Here is a 25,853-nt window from a genome sequence, read left to right as displayed (position 1 = left end):
TATGCTTACAGTCCTACAAAGCAATAACAGCCAACTTTGCAGATTCAGCTTACTATCCAGGAAGACTTTGGTTTGTCTGTCTTTTTTTCTCTTTGAAAGCAGAGTGGGGGTTTTATTAGTTATTAATATAGGCTTAAGCACTTGAGATTCAGCAAATAAGATGTACCTGAGAATCATGTGTGTGGGCTTGTCTGAGAGAGTCTCCTTTTTCTTTCCTGTCTCTTACTTTTTTACATTTATGTATGCATGTATGTGTGGAGGATAGCTCCACATGTGGATCAGAAGACAATGTGGAAATCAATTCTCTGCTTCTACCGTGTGGGTCCTGGGCCTCTAATTCTGGTTATCAGGTTTGGCAGCAGATGTCTTTACTTGCTGAGTTATTTTCCGTTTTCTTTCTCTTCCCCCACTCTGCCTTGATGCCAGCTTCACTATTTAGCCCCCTCTTTCCCAGATTGACTTTCAGGTCATGATCTCTCTGCATTAACTTCTGAGTTCAGAATTAGAGGCCTTCATCATCATGCCCAACTAGCAGCCCTTGATTTCTGTGTGTCTTAGAAAGAACTTTCCTTTACTAAGAAAGTAACAGTGGAGCAGCAGGCAGGTAGTGAGCTGTTGGTTCTGCAACAGAAGCTAGACCTGAGGCTGGGGCTATGGTTCAGTTAATAAAGTGTTTGCCATGCAAGCATGAGAACTGATTCTGATCCCCAGAGCCTGGCATGGTGGCTCACGCTTGTAATCCTTTCATCAGGGACCAGATACAGGTGGATCCCTGGGGGTTCCTGGCCAGCCAGCCTAGCCTACTCTGCAAGCTCGAGCCCAGTTAATGACTCTGTCTCCAAAAAGGGTGGATAGCTCCTGAGGAGCAACACTTGAAGCCGACTTCTGGCCTCTGCATGCACGTGCAGTATGTGCATACTCATGAACAGACATTTCGACGCAAAGCTGGAAATGATACCACACACATACTAGCAAATTATCAAGAACCTGTCTCAAAGTAAAAAGGCCTGTGGGTCAGGATGCATTTTAGTAGCAGAGCAGCTGCCTGTTGTGGGTATGTCCCTGTGTTCAGTTCTAGGACTGGAAAAGAGCTGCAAGCTTTAAGATGAAATTACATTCTCAGGATTTAGATTATGCGTATTAAAAGACCCCAGGGTTGAGCTAGGTGGTGGTGGCACACGTCTTTAATCCTAGCACTAGGAGGCAGAGGCAGGCAGATCTCTGTTCCAGGACAGTCTGGTCTATAGAGCTAGTTCCAGCATAGCTAGAGCTGTTACACAGAGAAACTTGTCTTGAAAAAAACCAAACCAAACCAACCAACCAACCAACCAACAAACAAAAAAACCCAGGGTCTAGGGACATCCATCTTTTTTGCAGTCTTTACCTATGATCACTTTCTGTGTGTCTGGTATAAACATGGCCACTGATTTGGATGAGTGTTCTGTTGGATGAAGGAATGGTAGAACAGTTAGAACAGAAGACCAGGGCCAGTTCTAAACAAACTTCTGAAGTATATGAAAATCCTTGGGCTTCTATTTTGTTCCGTTCTTACAGCCTTTCCCTTCATCTCCTTCTTAGGGCTCTGATGTATATCCCCTTCCCATTGTAGCAGAAGTGACAGTGAGAGAGGGGCCTGCTGGTTCTCAGCCTTTTCTACCTCTGACTTCTGTAGATCCTTGACCAAGCTACTTAATCTCAAGATTCCATTTTCCTCTCGTGCTAAAGATAGTAACAAATTGTGGTTACTAGTTTATGCTTTCTTGATGTTTATCTTTTTAAAGGAATGTCACAGGAAGAGGAATTCCAGCCCCCAGCATTTTTCTATTAGTCTGGTTTCAGAGCTTCTTCATGTCTGATATAGGCAGCGCTGTTCTGGTGGACCTTTCTGGGCCCATCAGCCAGCTGGACCTTAGGAGTGGGGAAATGGAATCTATAGTTCTTTCTGTAGGACAGTTTAACAGTGGAAAGAAAGTAAAATGAATGGCAGTCTGTTTGCCTACATACTTGAGAAGCATCTTACAGAGAATTGGGGAAGTCTAACTTCAGACACTTGATACCTGGAAAAACAGAAGACTTTAATTCCCCTCTCCCTGCTCTTCTGTCTTTAGAGGGTGTTGATAGCTAGGAGGCATATTTTTTGCTGTCTGGAAATCCCCAATTCACGATCTTCCCTGCAAACTCCTGGAGGTGAGAACCAAACCCAGGACCTTGCTCAAGTGCTCTACCACTGAGCTAAATCCCCCACCACTGCCACTTTGGATTTAGAATCTTTTGTTTGTTTGTTTGTTTTCAAGGGTTTCTCTATGTAGCCCTGGCTTTCCTAGAACTCACTCTGTAGACCAGGCTCTCCTAGAACTCCTGAGTGCTGGAATTAAAGGCATGTACCACCACCACCTGACTTTTTCTGTTGTTTTTTTTTCTTCAAGACAGGGTTTCTTTGTGTAGCCCTAGCTGTTCTAGAACTAGCTCTGTAGACCAGGCTGGCCCTCAACTCACAGAGATCCTCCTGCCTCTCCCTAAGTGCTGGGATTAAAAGCGTGTGCCACCACTACCAGGCCCAGTTTGGCTTCTTGAAAAGACAAAATAGCATTTGTTTGCAGAAATAACTGTAAATAGTTTGGTTGTATTTTGAGTGTTGGAATAAAGTTCTCCCTTCTGAGCTTGCGCACATGTGGAGGCCTGAAGACAACTCTTAGTTGGTTCTCTCCTGTCATTTGTGGGATCCAGAGACCTAATTTAGGTTGTCAAGCTTCTGGGCAAGTGTCTCTACCTTCTGCAGTATCTTGAAGCCCAACCCAAATGATGGTGATAATTTATTTTTTGAGACAGCATCTCCCTATGTGTTATTTAATCTGGCTGTCCTAGAACTTGCAATGTTAGCCAGACTAGTCTTGCGCTCACAGAGGTCTGCCCCCCTCTGCCTCCTGAGTGCTGGAATTAAAGTGAAACTACATTTTCTTTATCATTTCAGTTGAAGAAAAGTTTCAAATAAGAGAAATCTTTGGAAAGAATGCTGAGAGTTTGACTGAGCCTCAGTTCCAAGCTAAGCAAAGGTACAACTGTTATTTTTGTATTCAGTTTCAAGCTTAGAAGCAACATTTATTAGCAAAAGTAATTAGGTTTATATATTACTTACCTTAAGGTGTGTTATTCACTATCATACAAACTAGTTCTGTGCAACTTAAAAATATTAGGAATTGTTCAGCAGAATTTTATGGGTAGTGAAAGGGAGTAATTATTTTTATTCAGATCCTGGTTCTGACATTTTATCCATATGACTTTGGTCATAGGTCTCTGCCTCCTTCTGTCACATCTTTAAAATAGGAATGATAAAGTCAGGCCTCGGGGCATATGTCTTTAATTCTGGCACTATAAGTTCAAGGCAAGCCTGATTTATATAGCAAGTTCCAGGACAGGCAAAGATACACAGTAAGATCCTGTCTTAAAATAAATGAATAAAGGGGGCTGGAGAGATGGCTCAGAGGTTAAGAGCATTGCCTGCTCTTCCAAAGGTCCTGAGTTCAATTCCCAGCAACCACATGGTGGCTCACAACCATCTGTAATGGTGCCTGGTACCCTCTTCTGGCCTGCGGGCATACACACAGAAAGAATATTGCATACATAATAAATAAATAAATAAATAAATAAATAATAAAAATAATAAATGAATAAATAAAATAGGAATAATAATTCTGAGAATACTGACATAGGCATTAAAGGTAACTACAACTTCTGGATATTTGTTCCTAAGAAACAAACTCTTAAATCATCACAAAACATATGCATGAATATTTATAGCAGATTGATTTGTAATACTCCCCAAATGGAAACTCAGATGCCTCACTGAATGATGAGACAGTAGTACACATCTATACGTTGAATACTACTCAGCAGTAAAACGTGTCAGAAATGGTACAGGTGCACATTTTTAACCCCAACACTTGAGCAGAGGCAGGTAGATCTCTGAGCACCAGCGTGGTCTACAGAGTGAGTTCGAGGACATCCAGGATTACGTAGAGAAACCCTGTTTCAAACAAACAAACAAACAAAAAAAGATTTAGTGTGAGATCTGCTTATAGTTCTATGCCCCATGAGTACTGAAATTTAAGCTTAAGTATTGGTTGAAGTAGACATGGGTCAAGTTTGTCTTCAGTATCTCTTCTGGCCTCTCTTGGGGAGACCAAGAAGCTGTCTCAGAGTTGCTAAAGCCTTACGTCTGTGCCCTTTGCTCCATGTCTGCCTCCCAGCAAAGTTCCTGTGCGCCACTGGCTTTCTAAGGAACTTGCTCACTGTCACGTAGATCAGCTGGCTAATTTCAGAGCTGGGATCATCCTTAGAGAGTATTTGTCCAATCCATGGAATGATTGAGACCCAGATATGCTGAAGAACTTGAGACTGATTAGCACCTGAACCAGAACTAGAACTCACACTTTCTACTTCTGGATTTTGTGTTCTCTCCATTGCCTCTCCCCTTGACTGGGGAACTGGTATCAAGTTAGTGTACTTGACTGACAAGTACTCTTTCTTTTTCTTCTGTTTTCTCTCTCAGTGCTGAAGATGAACAAGAAGAGGCCGTAGAGGAGACACTGAAGGAACAGAAAGAGAAAGACATGTACGGATGCCAAAGAGTAGCTATGGAGATTTGTATGGTCTTGGTTTTACGGACTATTTCCTTGTTCTTAAGAATCTGTCCCTTCCATCATCATCATCATCATCATTAGAAAGACTCAGGCATGCTGTGCTGTGCATGTGGAGTGAAAGGACAGCTTTGTGGAGTTGGTTCTTTCCTTCCACCTTCATGGGTTCTGGGGACCAAACTCAGGTTGCCAGGCTTGCTCAGCAAATGCCTTACCCACTGAGTATCTTTCTGGCTCTTATTCTTACCATAAATATATTTAATATAACTATCTTTTGTCTTTCACAAAAAGTTGTTATTAAACTGATGATATGATCTATTATTAATAGCATCTTATAATCAAGGAAATACAGTAATGATAGTGATTATGGTAATAAGGTTACTACTTGAGATAGATTAAATGTACTTTCTACATAAATATCCTTTTATAAATGGGAAGTTTTATTTTGTCAGCCAAAATATGTTTCAAATTATATATTTTTTTGTCTTGTGAAACCAGGAACAGAACTCCAGGGCCTGTCTGTCACACACTTGGCAAGTGCCCTGCTGCTAAACCACATCCATAGCTCAGTATCTCTTTTTTGTTTGTTGTTTGTTCCTTGATTTAGGGGTGAAAGAGTTATAGGCATGTTCCACCGCTGCCCCTAACCCCACATTTGTTGTTTTGCTGATTATTCTTTTATTTAGCCTGGGGCCTTGGACTGACTGTGTAGCCCAGGCTCACCTTAAAGTTGAGGCAGTCCTTTTGCCTTAACTGCTGAAGTGTTGAAGTTGTGGGCATGAGCAAACTACCACTCCTGGATCCAGCATCTATTTTAAGATAGATATTTTAAATTTCTATTTTATTTGCATTGGTGTTTTGCATACAAATATGTATACTTGTGTGGTATGCCCAAGGAGGTCAGAGGAGGGTATTGGATTTCTCTAGAACTGGAGTTACAGATGGTTCTAAACTATTGTATGAGTGCTGGGGATGTTTCTTAATATTTTCTTTAAGATAGTCTCTGATATATTGGAAGTATAATCTTTTTTTTTTGAGACATGGTTTCTCTGTAGCTTTAGAACCTGTCCCTAGACTCCTCTCTAGATCAGGCTGGCCTCAAACTCACAGAGATCCGCCTGCCTTTGCCACTCAAGTGCTGGGATTAAAGGCGTGCATCACCACCACCCAGCGGAAAAGTACACTCTAAACATTCTTGTTAGAGCAGGACATGGTGGTCCACATCTGCAATCCCAACATTCAGGATTCTGAAACAGTAAGATCATGAGTTCAAAACCAGCCTATGGTGAGTTCAAACCCATCATAATAAAAGAAGTTCCAATCAGGAATGTAGAAATGTATTGTTCTGTTTTTCCAAATATCTCACATCATCTCACAATTGCTTTGTTCCTTTAAGACAGTCCTGAAGCTGGGTGGTGGTGGCACATGCCTTTAATCCCAGCACTCAGGAGGCAGAGATAGGTGGATCTTTATGAGTCTGAGGCCAGTCTGGTCTACAGTGTGAGTTCCAGGACAGCCAGGACAGCTGTTACACGGAGAAACACTGTCTCAAAATAATAATAATAACAATAACAATAGTAGTAGTAGTAGTAGTAGTAGTAGTAGTAGTAGTAGTAGTAGTAAAAAGACTGAGTCTTGCAATGTAGTTGGGTTGACTTTGAAATCACTGTAGCTTAGGATGATCTTGAAATCATGGCAATCCTCCTGCCTTAGCCTCTGAACAGGTGGGTTAACACAGTTATATCACCATGACCAGCTTACTCTGTGTTCTTTAATTCTTTAGATCACTGACAGACATTCAAGACCTGTCGAGTATCTCCTGTGAACAAGACAGCTATTTTAAGGAAACCTCATGCAAAACACCCAAATTAAAGCATGCACCTACTAGTGTCAGTACTCCCCTCAGCCCAGGTAATCATCCTCCACAGGGAGGAATGCTTTAGAAGATGAATTTGCAGGCCCTTCTCTTTGTCCTAGTTGGGCATAGTCCTGATGGCTGTTTCCTCCCAAAATGAAGGTGTGTTCTTTTCTTTACTTCTTTTTGTTGCTGTTTTGTTTTTCGAGACGGTTTCTCTGGGTAGCACTGGCTGTCCTGGAACTAGCTCTGTAGACCAGTCTGGCCTTGAACTCAGGGATCTGCTTGCCTCTGCCTTCTCAGTGCTAGGAGTAAAGAAGTGCCAAAATACTTTTTTTTATTGTATGTGTATGAATGTTTTGCTGTAGGCGAAAGGGTTGATTACTCATTTCCGGCTGCCCGACTAGCCTAGACCAGAAATAATTACACAGAAACTGGATTATTTAAATCACTGCTTGGCCCATTAGCTCTAGCTTCTTATTGGCTAACTCCTCTTACATCTTAATTTAACCCATTTCTATTATTCTGTATATCACCATGAAGTCGTGGCCTATCAGCAAAGTTCCAGCATGTCTTAACTCTGGCAGTGGCGCTCCATAGCATCTCTCTGACTCTTCCCTTCTCCCTCCCAGCATTCATTTCTGTCTTCCCCGCCTACCTAAGTTCTGCCCTATCAACAAGCAAGGCAGTTTCATTATTCATTAACCAAGAAAAGCAACACACAGACAGAAGGACCTCCCACACCATTTTGCCGGCACATGTTTGTGCACCACATGCTTGCAGTGCCCACAGAGACCTGAAGAGGGCGACTGATCTTTGGGTCTGGCATTTACAGCTGGTTGTGAGCCACCAAATGGTTCCTGGGAACAGAATCTAGGTCCTCTAGAAGAATGACAAGTATTCTTAACTGCTGCGCTATCTCTAGCCCTGCAAAGGTATTTTTTTTAAAGAGTCAGAGCTAAACAGTAACTCCATTGGCTTCTAGGTAGAGCTATAGTGTAACCATGTAGCAGACCCTCTCTGCTGGAGACAGCCTGCTGCAAATGGAGGCAAGTTGGTTTTTAGCACTGGGCTGCCTTCTCCTCAGAAACAAATATTCTCCTAGCTAAATAGCCATATCTCTTGAATTGTCTTTTTGTTTATTTTAATGTTGGGGATCAAATATAGGACTTTGCAAAGCCAGGCAAGTTCTCTGCCTCTGAAATATATCCCTAGAACTATCCTCTCTTGATATTTTATAAATTGCAAAAATTCCACAGGCATGGGAGGAAAAAATTAGGAATTCTTTATTTTCCCTTTGCTTTCTGATTTAGTAAAACTATAACAAACCCAGTTTCCGTTACCAATTTGTGTTTTTGATTTTCTTTGAGAATGCAGGGAAACTAAGGCAGAAGGTTATCTACCTGAGTTTGCATTGAAAGTGGTAATGGTGCAGTAGTTGTTATTGGAAGCAGTGTTAGATTGCAGTGGTGGAAACATTCCAGTGTGGAGCCTACTCTGAATCCACACACACCTAACTTAACTGCCGGAATACTAACCATACAGTCCTTGAATCCTGCTGTTACCACATATAACCAGCATCAAATAGTTTTGCTGCAGGGTTCTTATTTTTGGTAAATTTGTGACTTAATTTCCTTTTATTTCATTTTGATGACCAGCTTTTTATATATATTATCCTGAGATCCTAAGAATAGAGCTTTAGACCTGAGGAACTGTTTCAGATTCATGGTTGTTTCAGTTATTAACAATCTGGAAAATTCTGGACATAGTTCCAGCTTATGATTGTTTATAATGTAAAGAATTTAGACACTCACTGCCCTCTTTTCTCCTAGAGTCAGTTTCTTCAGCTGCTAGTCACTATGAAGACTGCCTTGACAGTACCACATTTCAAGTTAAAAGAGGATCTGCATTTTGTTGGAATGGTCAAGAATCTATGAGAATTTTGTCTGCCAAATTTACGACTGTCCGAGAGAGAGCAAAGAGCCTGGAGTCTCTCCTGGCTTCTTCTAGGCCTCTACCTGCAAAACTGGTTGATCCTGTGAGTGTCCAGTTTTGCGTTTCACTTTCATGAGGTCAGTCCAAGGCCCTCAGTGATAGAAAGGGCTGAGAATTCTCCAAATTCATTGAGAGGCAAGAACTATGCTACATTGCTCCCAGGCATCCCTGGGCTTCTCTCTGGAGTCTGTGTTCTGGGAGGTTTACGTTTTGCTTCTTGACACATGCTGCCTCCCTGAGTGCTAGCTGATCTCCTTGAACTTGTAGGAGAATTTATGTTTTAGCACCTTCTCCTCACCCATGAATTCTTTTTTCTTTCTCCCTCATATTGCACATTTAGTCTTTTTAAGAAAACCACAAATTCCTACCTAAAGTATTTACTTCTCATTAAAATCCTTTTGGCTGACTCTCTATATTAGTTGATTTCTGTTGCCAACGTAAAACACTGACCAAAATCAACTCAAGGGAGGAATGGGTTAATTTGGCTTATAGGTTATAGTCCATCAACTAGGAAAGCCAGGGCAGGAGCCTGGGGGTAAGATTGAAGCAGAAACCCTGGAGGAACTCTGTTGTCTTGGTTACTGCTATTGCTGTAATAAACACCATGACCAAGGAGACTGGGGCCTTGCTTACAGTTTGAGGGCTAATCCGTGAATATCATGGCAGAAGCGTAGCAGGCAGGCATGGTGTTGAGTCCACAGATCGCAGACAGAGCACAAACTGGGCCTAGCATGGGCTTTTGAAACCTCAGAGCCCACCCTCAGTGACACTCATTCTCTAACAAGACCATGCCTCCCGAATCTTCCAAAGCAGTTCACCAACTAGAAAACAGACATTCAGCTATGTAAGCCTGTGGGAGCCATTCTTATTCAAATCACCACAGTTGTTTATTGCCTCTCTCCTTCTGACTTTTCAGTTATTTTTCTTACATAGTCCAGGCCATCTGCCTAGGGGGTGGAACTGCCATAGTAGTCTGAGGCTTCCTATATCAGTTAGCAGTTAAGAAAATGCCTCCGACATTCCTATAGGAAAGTCTGATGGCGGCAGTTCTTCAAGTGGCAGCCAGGTGTGTCAGACTGACAACTAAAGCCAACCATGATGCCTTCTTGGGAACAGACTGGTTACATTCCTTAGCATTCGGTGGGAAACTGATTGTAAATGTTTTTGGTATTTGGCTCACAAGGTTCCACCCAGAAGTGAGAAAATAACAAGGAATCTTATGCTTTCACTCAACGAACTGTTAATTGGGCAGATTCTTAAGTTCCAGGCACCATATCCAAACCTGAATAAGAAAGATACAGGCCCTATCTAAAGTTACCAGTGGCTTAGTGAGGGAATAGGCCCAATGTGATTACTAAGTGCTCAGCAGAGAGAAAGCTTCCTGGGGAGGTACCTGTTGAATTTGTGACTTAGTCTCAAAAGTAAGTAGAAATTACTAAGCTGCATATATGCCTTTTCACCTAGTGCACATGATGCTTAACATATTTTATGTCTCAAATTCTTTTCTTATAGAAGAAATGGTCTGTGTATAGTGGAGTTGGTTCTTCTAACATTTCTATGACATCAGCCCATGTTACCCAGAGGAAGCGCCTATCCAGAGGTACCCTGTATTTAATATCAAAGAAGTGTGAGAGTAAGCCAATTTAAGAATGCATAGGTTGATGTTCATCAATGTCTGATGTGACCTTTGGTTTAAACAAAAATGTTATTTTTCTTGGATTATAAAGGTAAAACCGAAAACTTGGTGAATAAAGAAGTTTAAAAAATAATCAAATAATCATACCACAGCTTCTTGTGTTGTAGAGTTTGGGTACATTATCTTGTTTCATAGTTTGGGGAATATATATAACAAATACTTAGCTTTTGTAATCATGCTGTATATTAGTTCTAGAGTGTGTTTCTCGTTGGCATATGCTCAGCTTCCTTACCCATTCATTCATTCCTTATCCATGGATTCAACCAGTGTCAGATGAGAAGTATTTGAAAAAGATTGCATCTACTGTATTGAATATGTATAGCTGCTTTCTCTCATCTTTCTTCCCTAAACAGTGTAACATATCAGTGGTTTACATAGTGTTTGCATTCTATTAGGTATTATAAGCAATCAAATACTATGCCACTTTGCATAAGGAACTTGAGCACTCATGGATTTTAGTATTGCCAGACTGAATGATTCTGGAAATACTTATAAACAACAAATGCCAATTGTATTTTGAGCATTTCCTCTTAGAATTAAGAATTATTCATAAATATATAGTAGCTACATAATAATAGACTCTGAAAATACTGCTTAACCATTATCTTATTTGAAAATTTATATTGTTTTCCAAGTTTTGCCCCTTGTACATAAGTCTTACCTGAACCTCTGACTGTTCCTTAGGATAGACTTCTTAGAAGACAGTTTTTAATTACACAAGAATGCTAGAAACTTCTAGGGCATGTTACATTTGATGCAATAAATTTTATTATAGTAATAATTTTTTTGCAATGTCTAAGACCTTTCTTTGCTGTCACCCTTGGAACTCCTCTCCAGGGAAGAGAGATTCTGTCTGTTCTAGTGAAGGGCTTGTTATGTATAATTTAGCACTTGGGGAAAGACTCAAAATATGGTTGCTCCCATATCTCTTGGCTTGTTAATCTACAGAGAAAGGTCTCTTGCTTTGTGTTTTTGTTCATTTTGGCTTATCCAGAACCTCTATGTTCTCCCACAACCTGCTCCAGATCATCCCCAAGCCTCTTAGTAAGAATTTGTACCTTAATCTGATTCAAGTGCCTTAGAGAGAGGCAAAGAGTGGGGTAGATGGGATGAAAGTGGAGAGTAAGACCACACATATCTTAAGGAAGCCTCCACTGAGAGTGTCATGAGAGATGCTCTCATATGCCTTAGTTTATTTCACCACTGAGAAAGCCTTAAGTTCATGAAAGCCTAGAAAATTACAGTTCCAGGCTAGGAGGGTGTTAAGTCATTTCCCCTTATCTTTTTCTAGTGGAAACCACCTCTCAGCATCATGACAATGAGCTTCCACTGCCAGCTCAGGAGCTCCTTGATGAAATCGGTAAGAGGTGTTCAATACAAAATATACTCCTTGGCCCTGTTGGTTGTGGTCACTGACACCAATATGGTTTCTTTTTCTTAGGTATCAGCACTAGTACAAAAAAATGTAGGAAAGTGTGGTTGAATGCAGAATTCAGAAAGGGACAGTTTCTGAATCAAGTTGGCCACAGCGTGGCCCAGATAACTTGAGCATTTACTTTGTCATCGTTGCTAAAGGGTTATGGAAAGAGTAAAGGTGTAATAACAGCATTTGGATGTTGTTGGAGACACTGATTTTATTTTTGTGAGGTTTTTGTTTGATTTTGTTTACATTTTTTGAGATAGGGTCTTGCTATGTAGCTCAATCTGGTCTAGAGTTCACTTAATAGCCAGACTGACCTTAATTCTGTCTTTCTGCTTCAGCCTCCCAAGTGTACCACCATGTCTAGATGATAATCTCTTTTGATTAAAGGAATTGCTAATCTTTCTTTCAACTCAAACTAGATATTTCTTAGAACCCTGTAGTCTGGCTGCTCAGGCCAAGACATGTTTACTTCTAATTTTGCTAGTAGAGGAAGTGTTAAATGTATTAGGTTGTGAATAAATAAATAAATCCCTCTTATAATTGCCCAGAAAAAAACCTAATGAGACTAGAATTTTCTCTTTTGGGAGGCTACTGAGAAGTAGCTACTTAATTTTATTTACAGCTGGTCTGATAAAGCAATAGTGTCATGTTATAGAGATCTTGGGAGCAGGCAGTCTGCTTCTCCAATAGTCTGTTAGACCAGCCCTTATCTTTAATGGGTCCCTCTCATGTCTGTGCTGTGATGGTTCAGTTCTTGGTATAGGGCTTACAGAGAATTTCTCAAGCCAGTGGCAGTTGGTTTTCAGGATCTCTGAGGTCTTGTGAATCTTAAGGGATTAGGACTTAACGCTCTGACTCAAGGTACAGCCATCCTCTGGGCTTCTTAGCAAGCCCTCAACGCCTGTCCTTTGACCTAATGAACTCAGCTAACTGTGTTATCATCACTGTTGTTTGTTCTGAAAAGACCTCTAGGGAGATAGTCTGGATCTGTCCCCTGTTTTTTTGTAGGGTGTAACCAAAGGCTGCGCTCTTGTTTCCTGGCCACCCAGTTCAAAGCAATCACGCAGAAACTTATATTAATTACAAACTATTTGACCTGTTTGGTCAGACTTCTTATTAACTAGTTATTACAACTTAAGTTAATCAATTTCTGTTATTTTATATTTTGCTGTGAACTCATGCCTTGTTACCTCTCCTCTTGCTTCTCTGGTGGCTGCTTCTGTCTCCTTTGACTCCACTTTCTTTCTTTATCTCTGCTTGGATTTCTTACCTAGCTAAATTCAATGCTGCAGTAGGCCAAAGCAGCTTCTTTATTAACCAGTGGCAATAAAACATATTCACAGCATACAGAGGGGTATCTCACATCAGGAGGGTTTATATCCAGAGGTCTAGGCCCCGACAGGCGCCTTAAAGGGAAAGGTCTTTTAGAACTCTAGGATATAGGTGATCATTTAAGAGCAACAAGGGACCGATGGGGATAAAAGATCTGATCTGAATGATCTTACAGGTGTAATTGGTGCTCAAGAGCTGTCAGGCTCAGTTTACTAACAGTAGAAAGGGAGCAGACTAGCACCGCCTGGATACAGCTGCTCCCCCTCCTCCTCCTCAAAGTGAGTTTGTGGTGGCCCCAGCTGCTTCTCTGCTCTGCTCCGCTCTGCTCTGCATTTTGAAGGAAGCCGGCACCTAACAAATGCAGAGCAGCCGGTGAGCTCAGCATCTGCTGATCTCGGAAGTGGGAATATGGATATTCATAGTAAAAACGTGACATATAGGCCAGTAGAGATGGAGACACGTGTGGGTGGCTCTGCTTTTGAAAGAGTACAAAATCAAGATTAGAGGGCTGGAGAGATGGCTCAGCAGTTAAGGACACTTACTCTTGCGGAGAGCCTGGGTTTGGTTCTCTGCACCCACATGGTGGATCACAACCATCTGTAGCTCAGTTCCAGGGGATCTGAAGCCCTCTTATGATCTCCATGGGCACAAGGCACTTACAAACATACATACATACTCATACAAATAAAACATCTTAAATCTTCAAGTCTGTTTTTAAAACCAAAAGAACATAAACTTTAGAGCTAAGATTACCTGAATTCAATCTCAATTCCCTTACTTACCATTTTTATTTTTAACTACAAAAACTCGCGCTTCACTTCCCACATTTCAGCAGCTGTGTTCCCAGGCTCCTCCTCGGTTTTCATTTTTATTTCTACATTTCAGATAAGGAACAACAGCAATAATGCAGATTTGAGGACTGTCCTTTGAGAGCCCCTGTCCTAGAAAACTGTGTGCTATGGAAAGGTGGGATAAGCTGCCTTTTGCTTTTGTCCTGTTACAGAGCATCTGAAGCTGCAGCAGGTGTCACCCATGGTGTCACAGGAGAACACAGCACAAGGTCTGAGCGCCACTGAAAATGGTAAGCCAATATCCAGGTCTTTTCATGAAGTTTTTGTGGAATGCGTATGGAAGAGTGTGACTTAGGTCGGGTACAACTCCATTTTAATTCCAGTTCTACCAGTTAATTTTGTCTAAAAACTGTTTCATTTCTGTACTTTATCTCTCCTTGTCTATGTGATTGGAACAGTAGTTCCTGTCTCATGATCGTGATAGCTATGTGCACAGTGCCTGGTGCACTAATTAGCAAACGTTAGTTCTCTTCCTTTCATAATTCTGTTGGCCAATGAAAGGAGACAGTATTAGTAAAATTCTTGGCATTCATTAAAGGGTACATCCTTATCCCACACAAATTCCTTCCATGTAGTTCTACCATAGGAACATCTAAGAACAAGAAAGGGGAGAGCGCCCTAAAGCACAATCGTGTGCTTTATTTTTAGGGTTGCTCGTCTCCTCTGTGTGCCTCTTTCCTTTGCTTTATATAGTTCTTTGAACTTGGCACCGGCTAGGTTTCCTGCAGCTTCACCTGGCGTCAGAGAGCTCCCAAGACCCCAGAAGCAGCTGCTGCGAGTGCTGGTGCCCTGCAGACTGCCATCTGGCCCTCTGCTCTCGTGGGAAAGGGAGCTGATGCATTCATACTTGCAGAACTACTGATGGCTTTCATTTTTACAGTTCATTTTAAAACATGCTCATAACTACCTTTCATTTTAATAAAGTTAGCTCTCTCAACTGCTTTAGATAAAAAGAATTTGGAGGAACAAGAAACCAACAGTAGTAAGGACAGCAGTTTTCTTTCCACCAAAGAAATTCAGGATCTGGAAGACACAGAGAGGTAACAGAAAACTAAACTTTTGAAAGGATTTTAAAATTGCACTTGTGTATATTTGTTTTTATTATATTAACAAATAATAAGGAACAGAACAATTATTTTCTTTATTCTCCTTGCTTCATGACCAGGATTTTTGTTTTACATTAGCATGTATTAATTGTATATAATAAGTTTCATGTGTCTTTTCATACATGTATATAATGTATTTTTATCAAGTTCGTTTTTCTTTACCCTCTTTTGTCTCTCGCCTGCTCTCATGAACCTAACTAGTTCCCTTCTACTCTTGTGTCTTCTTTGGAGGGTGCATGACCTAATGAGTGTTTCTTATAGGACCACGGGTGAGGGATTATTTATAGGAACATGAACGCTTTGTCAGTGACTACACCGCTGAAGAACATGTCTCTCCTCTCCCAGCAATAATTAACTGTCTATAGATCCAGGACTAGATGGAGGCTTGTGAGCCCCTTCATCCTAGTTACACTTTGTGATTAAAGTACGTATAATATACGATCATCTTTCTTAACAAATTGAAAGTGCACAGCTCAATGTTAATTACATAGCTAATCATATAGTTGCCATCCATGATGATGCACTTAAAAGTTTTTGAAATAATTTTTGTTTGTTTTTGTTTTTTTTGAGACAGGATCTCAATATGTAGCTCTGGTTGCCCTGGAACTCACTATGTAGACCAGACAAGATCACAGAGATCTGCCTGACTCTGCCTCCTGAGGATTAAAAGCATGTACCTTGCCTGAAATAATTTCTGTAATTTTTTTTATCACATTTGAGTATGTGTCTGTCTTTCCAGCCCCTCATTACACTTTGTTCTTATTTGCACCCACACTACTTTCCTTTATCTGTCTTCCTCATCTTTTGCTGCTCCTTTTCCATCCCCTTAATAGTCCTTCCCTCTACTCTCACGCCCCGTACATTCCTTTGCCCTTTCTTGTTCATGAGCCCCCATCCTTAAACCTCCTTCCTTACAGTCCCCTTCTATTTTTGTAACACACACAGAGACATTTAAATATAGTTTTACATGTGAGAGGAATACATGAAATGTTTGTCTTAATATAATGATTTCAAGGCTCTATCCACTTTTTTGCAAATTTCATTCTTTTTTGGCTTTTTCTAGACAGAATTTCTCTGTAACTTTGGGACCTGTCTTGGAACTAGCTTTTGTAGAACAGGTTGGCCTCGAACTCACAGAGATCCTCTTGCCTTTGCCTCCTGGGTGCTGGAATTAAAGGCATGTGCAACCATAGCCCAGCCAAATTCCATTCTTTTAAAAGATAGGTGGGGGAGGGGAGGAAGGAAGGAGGGAGGGAGACAGAGAAAGACAGACAGAGAGAGAGAGAGAGAACACACCATAGTGTTCATAGGGCGGAACTTGAAAGAAGAAAACTCGTGGGTGCTGGGTCTCTCCTTCTACCATGTGGGTCCTAAGGATTGAACTTAGCCAGTCAGGCTTGAATGACAGACATCTTTATCTGTTAAGCCATCTAACTGGATCTTATTCTTCTTTGTGGAATGTATGCTTATCACTTCTTTTGTTTGCGACAGGGACTGACACTGTCACCCCACCTGGATTTGAACTTGTGGCAGGCCTCCTGCCTTAGCCCCGGGGGTGCTGGAACTGCAGGCTTGATCCATCACAGCTGACTTCACTTTTCCCCCAATTTTTTCTGTTGATACGTTAGGCTTGTTTTGAGGCCATGCTTTCAATTTTGTAAAGATTTGTTATTTTTGTGTATGTGTATGTACCAGTGATGTACATCGTGTGCACTCAGGTGTCTGAAGAAGTCAGAAGGGAATTGTATCATCTGACTCTCGGATTATAGGTAGTTGTGAGTCACCACATGGGTTCTGAGAACTGAACTCAGCTCTTCTCTAAGAGCAGTTAAGTACTCTTAACTCCTAAGCAGTCTTTCCAGCCCCTTGCTTTCAATTCTTTTGATCCATACCCAGAAATGATACTTCTAGATCATATGGTAAATCTATTTTTAATTTTTAAGTAACTGTCATACTTATTTCCCTTGTAGTTGTATTATAGAATGCTCTCATTTGTCATGTACAAGAGTTCCGGCTTCTGCTTGTCTTTGACACTTGCTGTTTCTTTCTCTCTGATACTGGCCAGCCTATAATATGAGGGGATGCCACATTTGATTTTCATTTCCTAATGAATAGTTGTTATATTGGACTTCTTAGTAGAAATGTTTATTAGAGGGGCTGGAGAGATGGCTCACTGGCTTAGAGATTTTGTTGCTGTTGCACAGGATCCAGGTCCAGTTCCCAGCACAGTTCTGGACGCTTACAAAAGCCCCAGGGGATCTGACATCCTCTTCAGACCACCATGGACACTGTATGACATGATGCACACACAGACATGGGCAAACATTCATAAACATAAAACGCTAATGCTCTAATGTTCATTAGACTTCTTTGTTCATTCTTTGGTAGTGATTTGTTTTTATTTTGGTTTGCTGGGTTTTTCTTTTTCTTTTTTTTTTCATTTTTTAAAAATTTATTTATTTATTGGAAATTTCCACCTCCTCCCATTTCCCTCCCACTCCCCCCACTCTCCCTTCCCCTCCCTCTCCAGTCCTAAGAGCAGTCAGGGTTCCCTGCCCTGTGGGAAGTCCAAGGACCTCCCTGCTCCATCCAGGTCTAGGAAGGTGAGCATTCAAACAGACTAGGCTCCCACAAAGCCAGTCCATTTTTGTTTTTCAAGACAGCGTTTCTCTGTGTAGCCCTGGCTGTCCTGGAACTAGCTCTATAGACCAGACTGGGCTTGAACCCAAAGATTCTCTGCCTCCCAAGTGCTGGGATTAAAAGTGTGTGCCTCCACCACCACCAGGCCTAGTTTTTTTTTAAACTTTATTTCATGAAGCAAACAGGTTTTAGCTTATTTCAGAAGATTTTACTCAAAGGTATTGGAAGAAACCTTTTGTTATTTATGATTACTAAGAAAAATTTGGGTGTCATCTGGACCTCAAGAAACCAGCATTTGGTCCTGACCAGAAACCCTCTTTACCTGTGTTGTAGTGTGGCCACCTGAGCTCACTCCCTTTGCCTCTTGACAGAAGAGGTGAGTCATAGATGCTTGAATGAAAGGCTAAAGGGGCACCAAAACCCCAGCAGCCAATAGAAGTAATTAAAATGGTTTTTAAAGAGTTATTTCTTTTATTGCACTCATATATACACACATACACACAGAGTATTGTGAGTATATGTCTATGTACTACATGCATGCCTAAGGCCTACAAAGTTCCGAAGAGTGCATTGGATCTCCTGGAAATAGAGTTACAGATGGTTGTGAGCCACCATGTGGGTGCTAGGATTCAAACCCAGGTATTCTGTGAGAGCAGCAAATGCTCTAAACTGTGGAGGTTTGAATAGGAATGGCCCCCATAGACTCATAGATTTGAATGCTTAGTCAACAAGGAGTGAGGGGCACTATTTAAAAGGCCTTGTTGGAGGAAAAGTGTCACTTAGGGTGGGTTTTGAGGGTTCAGAAACCCAAGTCAGGTCCAATGGCTCTCTTCTTCCTGGTACCTGTAGATCCAGATCCAGAGCTGTCAACTATTTCTCCAGCACTGTGTCTGCCTGCATGCTGCCATGTTTCCTGTAATCACGCCCCAGTTAAAGGCTCTTTATAGGAGCTGCTGTGGCACAGTGTCTCTTCACAGCAATAGAATACTGACTAGACACCCTCCCTCTGGTCTTAGGTAATGTTTTATATAATTTTAAAAAAGATTGAAGTTGGGGTTGGAGAGATAGCACAGAGGTCAAGAGCACTGGCTGCTCTTCCAGAGGACCCCAATTGTATTCCTAGCACCCAGCTAACAGCTGTCTGTAACTCCATTTCCAAGGGTTCTGACACCTCATACAGATATACATGCAAGCAAGACACCAATGCACATAAAAAATAAAAGGAATTTAAAAAAGATTGAAGTCAATGCAGACTAGTTCACAATGAACAGAATAAACTTTGAAAAGAGACAAGGCTTAGATCTGCGGTGGCACTTGCTCCTTTCCTCGTCCTACTGCTGATCTTGGTCCCGCATCTCCTCAGGAAAGCCATACACAGTTGTTTCAGCAGCAAAGAACAGAAAGTCCCACTGCCATGGTTAAAGGAGTTTTTCTCATTTAACAAGAAGTTCATGGGTGGAAGGCACTGCGAGTGTCATTCCGCCTGAGACAGACTTTTTTCATTTTTCTGCTCTATTTCCTGTGACATGTTGGCCTTTGCTCTGGCTTTATTTTTTCTGCCTTTCCCCCCAAACCTGTCTCCTGGTGACAAGATGGATTTTGTTAACACAAAGGCAAAGGTAAAAAGAGGGTCAGACAAAGTAATATGTTACTGGCATCCATCTTCTTTTATTTGGGAAGTAAAACCCTTCCAGAAGTTTCCCAGCAGACAGTCACTTATATTTCGTTGGCTAAACTGGAATCCAGCATTTGTCCCACTCTGATAGGCTAAATCATTCTTTTCAAGGAAGGATGAGAGAAACCTAAAACATTTGCAAAAGGAGATGAGTCTTAAGAGCCGAAACTTTTTTTTTCTTTCTTTCTTTTTTTCATTTTTGGTTTTTTGAGACAGGATTTCTCTGTGGCTTTGGAGCCTGACCTGGAACTCGCTCTGTAGACCAGGCTGGCCTTGAACTAACAAAGAATCTGCTTGCCTCTGCCTCTCGAGTGCTGGGATTAAAGGTGTGTGCTACCACGAGCCAGACTAGGCTTTCTATTTGATCCCCAGCACCACATAAACTGTAGGGACACATACCTGTAGTCCTAGCATTCAGAAGGTAGAAGTGGGAAGGTCAGAAGTTCAAGACCAGCTTTGGATGCATAGCCAATTAAAAGCCAGCCTGGGCTACATGAGATCCTGTCTCAAAAAAGTTACTGTTATTTCTTCCCTTTTTGACATCTATTTCTGTCTTTATTTGTGGAGGATGGTGGTGTGGCCATGGCACACACGTGGATGTATCAGAGAATAGACTGCACCATGTGAGTCGCAGGAGTCTGACTCAGGTCCTCAGGCAAACACCGCTACCCACTGAGCTGTCATTCCTGGAGCTAGCCAACCTGACCTGGGATCCCCATGTCTGCCCTCTAAATTCTGTGGTTACAGGTGGTCTGGCTTTTATGTGGGTTCTGGGGGTTCAAACTCTGATCTTCATGCTTATTTGAAAAGTACTTCTTTACTGAACCCTTCCCCAGACCCTTTGTCTTCATTTTTCAAAATGGCTGGCAGTGCTACCCACAAACAGGTCTCTCCCAGTGCTCAGGTGTCTCAGTGCTATGTGAATGGTTAGTCCTAGATACTACTATAGAATGGAAGATCTTTTTTCAGTTGGAAAGTGTACATTTTAGGCTTTTTTATTTTTTTTCATTTTAGGCTTTCTAAAAATACCTTTTATCTTCTATCAAAAGTAATTCAGAAAAACACATAAAAGCATGTACAATTAAAACCTCATATAGAAACTGAATTAATAACCTATAATTGAGACAGTTGGCATTGGAGGGAGTGATCTCATGGGTGCCAGGGTTTTGTCAAGGAGCTAATGGACTATTTGAGTGTCTGTATAAGTTAGATACAGGTGACCTCCAGGAGTCCAGACACAGTCTCACACCGTATGCTCTCAGCTCTTGTGAAAGCCCCGGATTTGAGGGCCCTTTACCGTGCAGTGATGTGCTGTGAGAGAAAATGACTCTTGTCACCTTTCTCTTTACTTGCTCCTGGACAGAGCTCATTCTTCTCTTGATGAGGACCTGGAAAGATTGCTGCAGTCACCTGAGGAGAACATGGCCCGGCTGGACCCTTCCAAGGGCTCTACAAGGTTGTCTTTCCCCATTAAGGAATCATTTTCTTAGGTTTCACAGAGAAAAGAACATACAAAGTGTTATGTACCTAGGGCATAGAACTCCATAGAATGAGGCTCCCAGTTCCTGTCTTTTTTTTTTTCTTCAGGAAGTAGCTAGGCTTTCGGCTTATTGGAGGACGATTGTCCGGTGACGGCTCTGCACAGCTGTAGCTCAGCCAGGCCTGACTTCATTTGTCTGCATGCGCACACCTGCCTCTCTCCCTCCCACCACCTACTCTCCAAGACCCCAATTAGGAGACTGATATCGGAGCTATAATACTGGATTTAGCCCAGTGTCTTTAACATTTTCATCAGTCATCTGAGTTAAATCAGAAAGGCATATATAACTAGTTTCCAGATAACCCAAATCTAGAAGTGAATGCTAATGTGACAGGCGATAGACTTAAAATCCAAAATTTTATTTTGACAGGTGCAAATGTTAACCACTCTAAAAGATAAAGACAAAGCCAGACATGGCTGCTGCAATAACCTGTAGTTTCAGTTATTCAGAAGTCTTAAGGGGGATGATTGTTCGAGCCCAGAAGTTCAAGGTCAGCCTAGGGACATAGGGCTACAAATGGCAAGTTTTAGATCCAAAAGTATACAGTGTGGGAAAGAAGACCTAACTTGATAATTTTTTTATTGGAAATTCTATTTACTGTAATTATGTTGAGGGCAGGAAGTCCATATGCCCAGCACTTAGTTTCTGAAAAGGTCCATATAGCATTAATGCAGGGTACACAGAAATGAATTGTTCAGATCAAGGAAGTGCACCAGGGGTAACAAATGTGCTGTGGGCGGGCTCCTAGGACACATTTCTAATGGATGTTAGTAGTCCACAGAGAGGACACAGAATAGTCACAGTCTGGAAACCAGGTCATGTGAGAACACCTGAGGAGCCAGGGCGACTCAGCCTGAAAAGAGCAGATGAGTGGAGAATTTGATAGCTTCCCTAAATGCCTGAAATGTTATCAAGTGAAGAGAAATCTACTTAATGTCTCCACCCCAAAGGCCAGAGCTGGTGACTAGATGTTGCAAAGTAACAGACTTTTCACTAGTGAAGCACAAACTTTGCGATAATCACAGCCATTGCAGAGAGGAAACAGCCTTTCCATTTCAACAGAAGCTGCAGCTGCCCAGGGGACTGGATGACTCTGTGGTCTTGAGTGTTTGGGCAGAAGTAGAAGATAAAGGCCTTTGCCTCTGATTGTGTTAATGAAAGTTAAGCGAGAACAAGCCCCCTTTGCTCTAGAAGACTCTGTCCCCTCCCATCTAGAGGGGTGGCTGTTTCTGTTCTCAAGGAGAATGTGGCTTTGAATTGTAAGATGCTTATTTAGACTTCCCATGTCACAGGGAGCTTGAGGGATATAAAGACAAGGTGATAATTTCAAAGAGAATGTTGATTATAAGGGAAATATTCTTTTTGTCCTTTGAGGCTAGCTATGTATGTCTAATGACTGAAAACAGAGTTTGATTGCATAGGCTATCTGGGTTAGATCTTAACTCTAGAACTTCTTCGTATGTCATTTCCCATGTCTTGGTTTTCACATCACACAATGTAGATGGGTAGCAGGAACTGCTTCATACAGTTCTGAAAATGAAGTGAGTTTACATATGTTTAAACTAACCTTGTTGGCATAGTGACACATGCCTTTAATCCCAGCACTCTGGCGACAGGCATGCAGATTGCTCTGAGTTCAAGGCCAGCCTGGTTTATTTAGTGAGTTCCAGGGCAGTTAGGCCTATATTGGGAAACCCTGTCTATAAATAAAATAAGTAGATAGATAAGTAAATAAATAATTAAAAATAAAATAGGAATTAAAGGTAAACAACTAAAAACCAAAAATACATAAGTAAATATACTAACACTTGACCCTGTAGGAACATCCCATCAGTACTAAGTACTCTGTGTTTACTTTGGAGCACAGTCTTGTTCCCCTGATAGTTATGTATGTGTTTAATGCCTCAAATCATTTGTCATTAAAGGGAGAAAGAACCCAAAGATCAAGACGTTGTTGATCAGAAGAAAGAAAGGAAAGAAAGCATCAGTCTGGAGAGAAGGAAATCAGACAGCGTTTTAGGGGTTTTGGAAGAAGGTATGGATGGATGACTGTTGTGTAGTGTGGTGTCATATCTTTTTTCTTAAACTTCAGTTCAGCATTTCTGAGAATTGCCAATCATAACTTCATCACAAAACAGTAACATCATCAAAATTTGGGGTTTTTTTTCCTCTTTGGTTTTTGTTTTGTTTTGTTTTTCCTTTTCCCCAAGACAGGATTTCTCTTTGTAGCCTCGGCTGTACTAGAACTTTAGAGCAGGCTGGCCTTGATCCATCTGTCTACCTCTCAAGTGCTGGGGTTAATGGTGTTTTGCCAGCACTGCCTGGGTGTTCTTTAGTTCTGTGAGACAACAGTTCACTCTGGCCTCACTCAGCATCTAAAAGTCAAAGCAGTCCTGTCACCTACCAGTGCTAGGATTGTGGGCACAAGCCAACACTCCTGGCTTTTCACTTCTATTTCTAAAACAAGCCATGGGCCAGCCTCAATTTGTTCATTGTCTGTAGAGCTGTTTTGCATTTAAATATATTCAAAAGCATTTTAAATTTAAACTGAGTGTGGTGATGCATGCCTCTGCACTCAGGAGGTAGGAGCAGGAGAATAACCCACAGATTTCAAAACCAACTAGGGATACCTTGCCTAAAAACAAAACAAAAATCAAGGGCTTTGAGGTTTCTCAGTGGATCTTGCCACCAAGCCTGAGGGACCTAGGTTTGATCCCCAGAAGCCACATAGAGAAAGTAGCTTCCCATCTGCAGTAAGCTGTCTTCTAGCCTCCATAAGCATGTGTGTGCACGCATGCATGCACACATACACATAAATGAAAGATAACATTTTAAGAGTTTTAAATTTAGCTCACGTCGGTACTGAAGAAATTATATATTACAGAATTTAAATGAAGTTTAAAAGTTATGTAAAAGTTATAAATTAACCTTTATTTCAAAGCTATTCTAATAGAATGTCAGGCTTCTGATGCCTTTACAAGTGAACTCCTGTGTTTATTTTACCCGGAGTGAGATAGTCACCCTTTCAGGTCATCTGGTCTTTGCATCCCATCCCTCGTCCCTTTTCATTCTCCTTCTCTGCCCTGTTTTATGTCTAGGATGCAGACCCTATGGACTGCATCTCCTTGGCTTTCTGTTAGTCGAGGGGGCCCAGGCAGAAGATCAGAGGGCAAGAGAATTGTTCATCACTTCCCTCCCCTACCTACTTGGGCACCTCGTGCCTGGTAGCCATGGTGTCCCTCCACAGGTGTCCTATCTTTCCCCACTCCAGTTCCTGCTCCAGTTTCCAGGAGCCACCCCGTCCCCACTGCTCAGCTGCCGTCCACCTCGGCCTCCCGCAGCTACCAGCCAGTAGATGCCTTGTCAATCCTTGTTTGTTCCCTTGACTCTAATTATACCTTTGTGTATAGCCACTTTGTTAAGAAATCTTTATCTGTACTAGTTTGTATACATTTTATTTCCTCCAGAACTCTGATTGGCATAGGGCCCAGAGTATATGGACATTTAGCCAAGATTGAATTCTCTGAGAAGATAACTCAGGGAATTTGGAACGGTCATGCAGGGACTTTTGAATTAGTGTCATTGCCATCACAGGGGGCTGTAGGATATTAGGAGAAGGAGCCTTTGGCTGTGTTTTCAGGAAAGTCATATCTTTATAGAGTAGAACAAACGAGTAAATGGCACACTAGAGAGCACTCTGATGTGAATACTGCATTCTGACAGCCCTTGACCTAGAAAGTAACCAGGCTTTTTTTCCCCTTCCTCTTGTGTTTCATCAAGATGAACTAAAGCCCTGTTTCTGGAAGCGACTGGGTTGGTCTGAACCTTCCAGGTAATGAGATAGCATATTTATAGGTCAGAGTTTGTTCTTTTTAGATTGCATGAGCAGACTTCAAATATTTACCAGTTTCTAAATAAATATCACTGACAGATTGTATCTACACGAAGCTGATCAGTTTATAGTTTTATATCTATAATTGATAAATATAAGGTGAAGTTAATGCAAACTTTGCTTAAATAAGTGATGTCTGCCTAAGGAAGGTTTCATCCATGGAATATGAAAGATGATAACTGTCAGTTGCTTTGTAGTCATTTTGCATTCCATGCTATGTTGTTGATCACTATCTGCTTTGATTATACAGACAAAATTCCTTTTCTGTGACTTCAGTTGAATAAGAAAAGTGTATGTGTGTGTGTATTCTAAACACACACACACACACACACACACACTGGGCTTAGGATATGAGCTGAGTGAGTGGCAGAATGCTTGCCTGGTTTGTATGAAGTCTGGGATGTGATTCCAAGCACTGCACAAGAAGTTTTTAAAGTATATATGAACTCAAAACTTCCCTTTTTTTTCTTTAAAATCTGTGCACACAGGATAATTGTGCTGGATCAGAGCGACTTGTCGGAGTGATTGGAACTGGATCGGAGGCAGTTCCAGCCTGAGTCCAGGCGTTGTGGCTTGTGGCCTCTGTTCTTCTTTGTTTGCATCAGTTGCCTCGAGGACAGTGGTTCCAGTTCTGTAGCTCACACTTCGTTCTGCTGCTACCATGGGCTCAATAATGTGATCCTATCATGTGTAGCATGCTTAATCATTTGTTTTGAATCAGGTTTCTGAAAAGTGCAAGATGTCCATAATGGCAAACATTTTACTGTGTTCAGAATGGCTTTTGATTTTATTGATGTAAATTTTTGAAACTAACTTTGTTATATAATAAAATGTTTACTTTTAATACTAGTTAGATACCAATTGTGTAAGATCTATTTCTGGGCTCTACTTTGGGGTTTGGGAAAAATGCTGTATTTCCCTTCTAGCTAGAACCAGCTTACTAGGAGATAGCAACAGAACCCTAATTAATGTTGAACTTTTTGAGGTAAACAGCATCGTCTCCCACATTTTGGATTGTACGCCTCACATCATCAGCATACTGGAAGGGTGGAACTGTGGTAAAACTAAAATCATAATGTTTGCTCTCATTTAGCCTCTCTGTGACTGTCAGCCAGATGCAGATCTGTATCTAGACTAGGATCTAGAGGATTTGTGTCCATGTGGAATTTTCACATACAAATAGCGACTTTCCTTGGACGCATTTTACTGT

The 25,853-nt window shown here is 41.4% G+C and overlaps 1 protein-coding gene across 8 annotated transcripts in view; it reads left to right on the top strand.

Moving 5' to 3' along the window:
- Positions 1-25,492, top strand: part of Tex14 (testis expressed 14, intercellular bridge forming factor) — a 156,025-nt gene extending 130,533 nt beyond the window's left edge. For 5 of the 8 annotated variants that reach the window (XM_087910138.1, XM_087910131.1, XM_087910137.1 and 2 more), the window contains 12 exons: positions 2,972-3,053; positions 4,550-4,612; positions 6,421-6,548; positions 8,325-8,530; positions 10,000-10,087; positions 11,475-11,543; positions 13,942-14,019; positions 14,736-14,829; positions 20,574-20,666; positions 22,677-22,786; positions 24,532-24,583; positions 25,132-25,492. In XM_087910138.1, the coding sequence (XP_087766264.1) occupies positions 2,972-3,053; positions 4,550-4,612; positions 6,421-6,548; positions 8,325-8,530; positions 10,000-10,087; positions 11,475-11,543; positions 13,942-14,019; positions 14,736-14,829; positions 20,574-20,666; positions 22,677-22,786; positions 24,532-24,583; positions 25,132-25,168 (1,100 nt within the window). In that variant the 3' untranslated portion in view covers positions 25,169-25,492. The remainder of the gene's footprint in view (positions 1-2,971; positions 3,054-4,549; positions 4,613-6,420; positions 6,549-8,324; positions 8,531-9,999; positions 10,088-11,474; positions 11,544-13,941; positions 14,020-14,735; positions 14,830-20,573; positions 20,667-22,676; positions 22,787-24,531; positions 24,584-25,131) is intronic. The other 3 variants (XM_087910133.1, XM_087910132.1, XM_087910134.1) reach the window with 3 other exon arrangements.
- Positions 25,493-25,853: the final 361 nt, after the last annotated feature.

This window comes from Myodes glareolus, chromosome 9 (assembly GCF_982192425.1).
Source record: "Myodes glareolus chromosome 9, mMyoGla1.1, whole genome shotgun sequence".
Lineage (NCBI taxonomy): Eukaryota > Metazoa > Chordata > Mammalia > Rodentia > Cricetidae > Myodes > Myodes glareolus.
The sequence above is the reverse complement of the archived record's forward strand: the minus strand, read 5'-3'. Positions and strand labels throughout refer to the sequence as shown.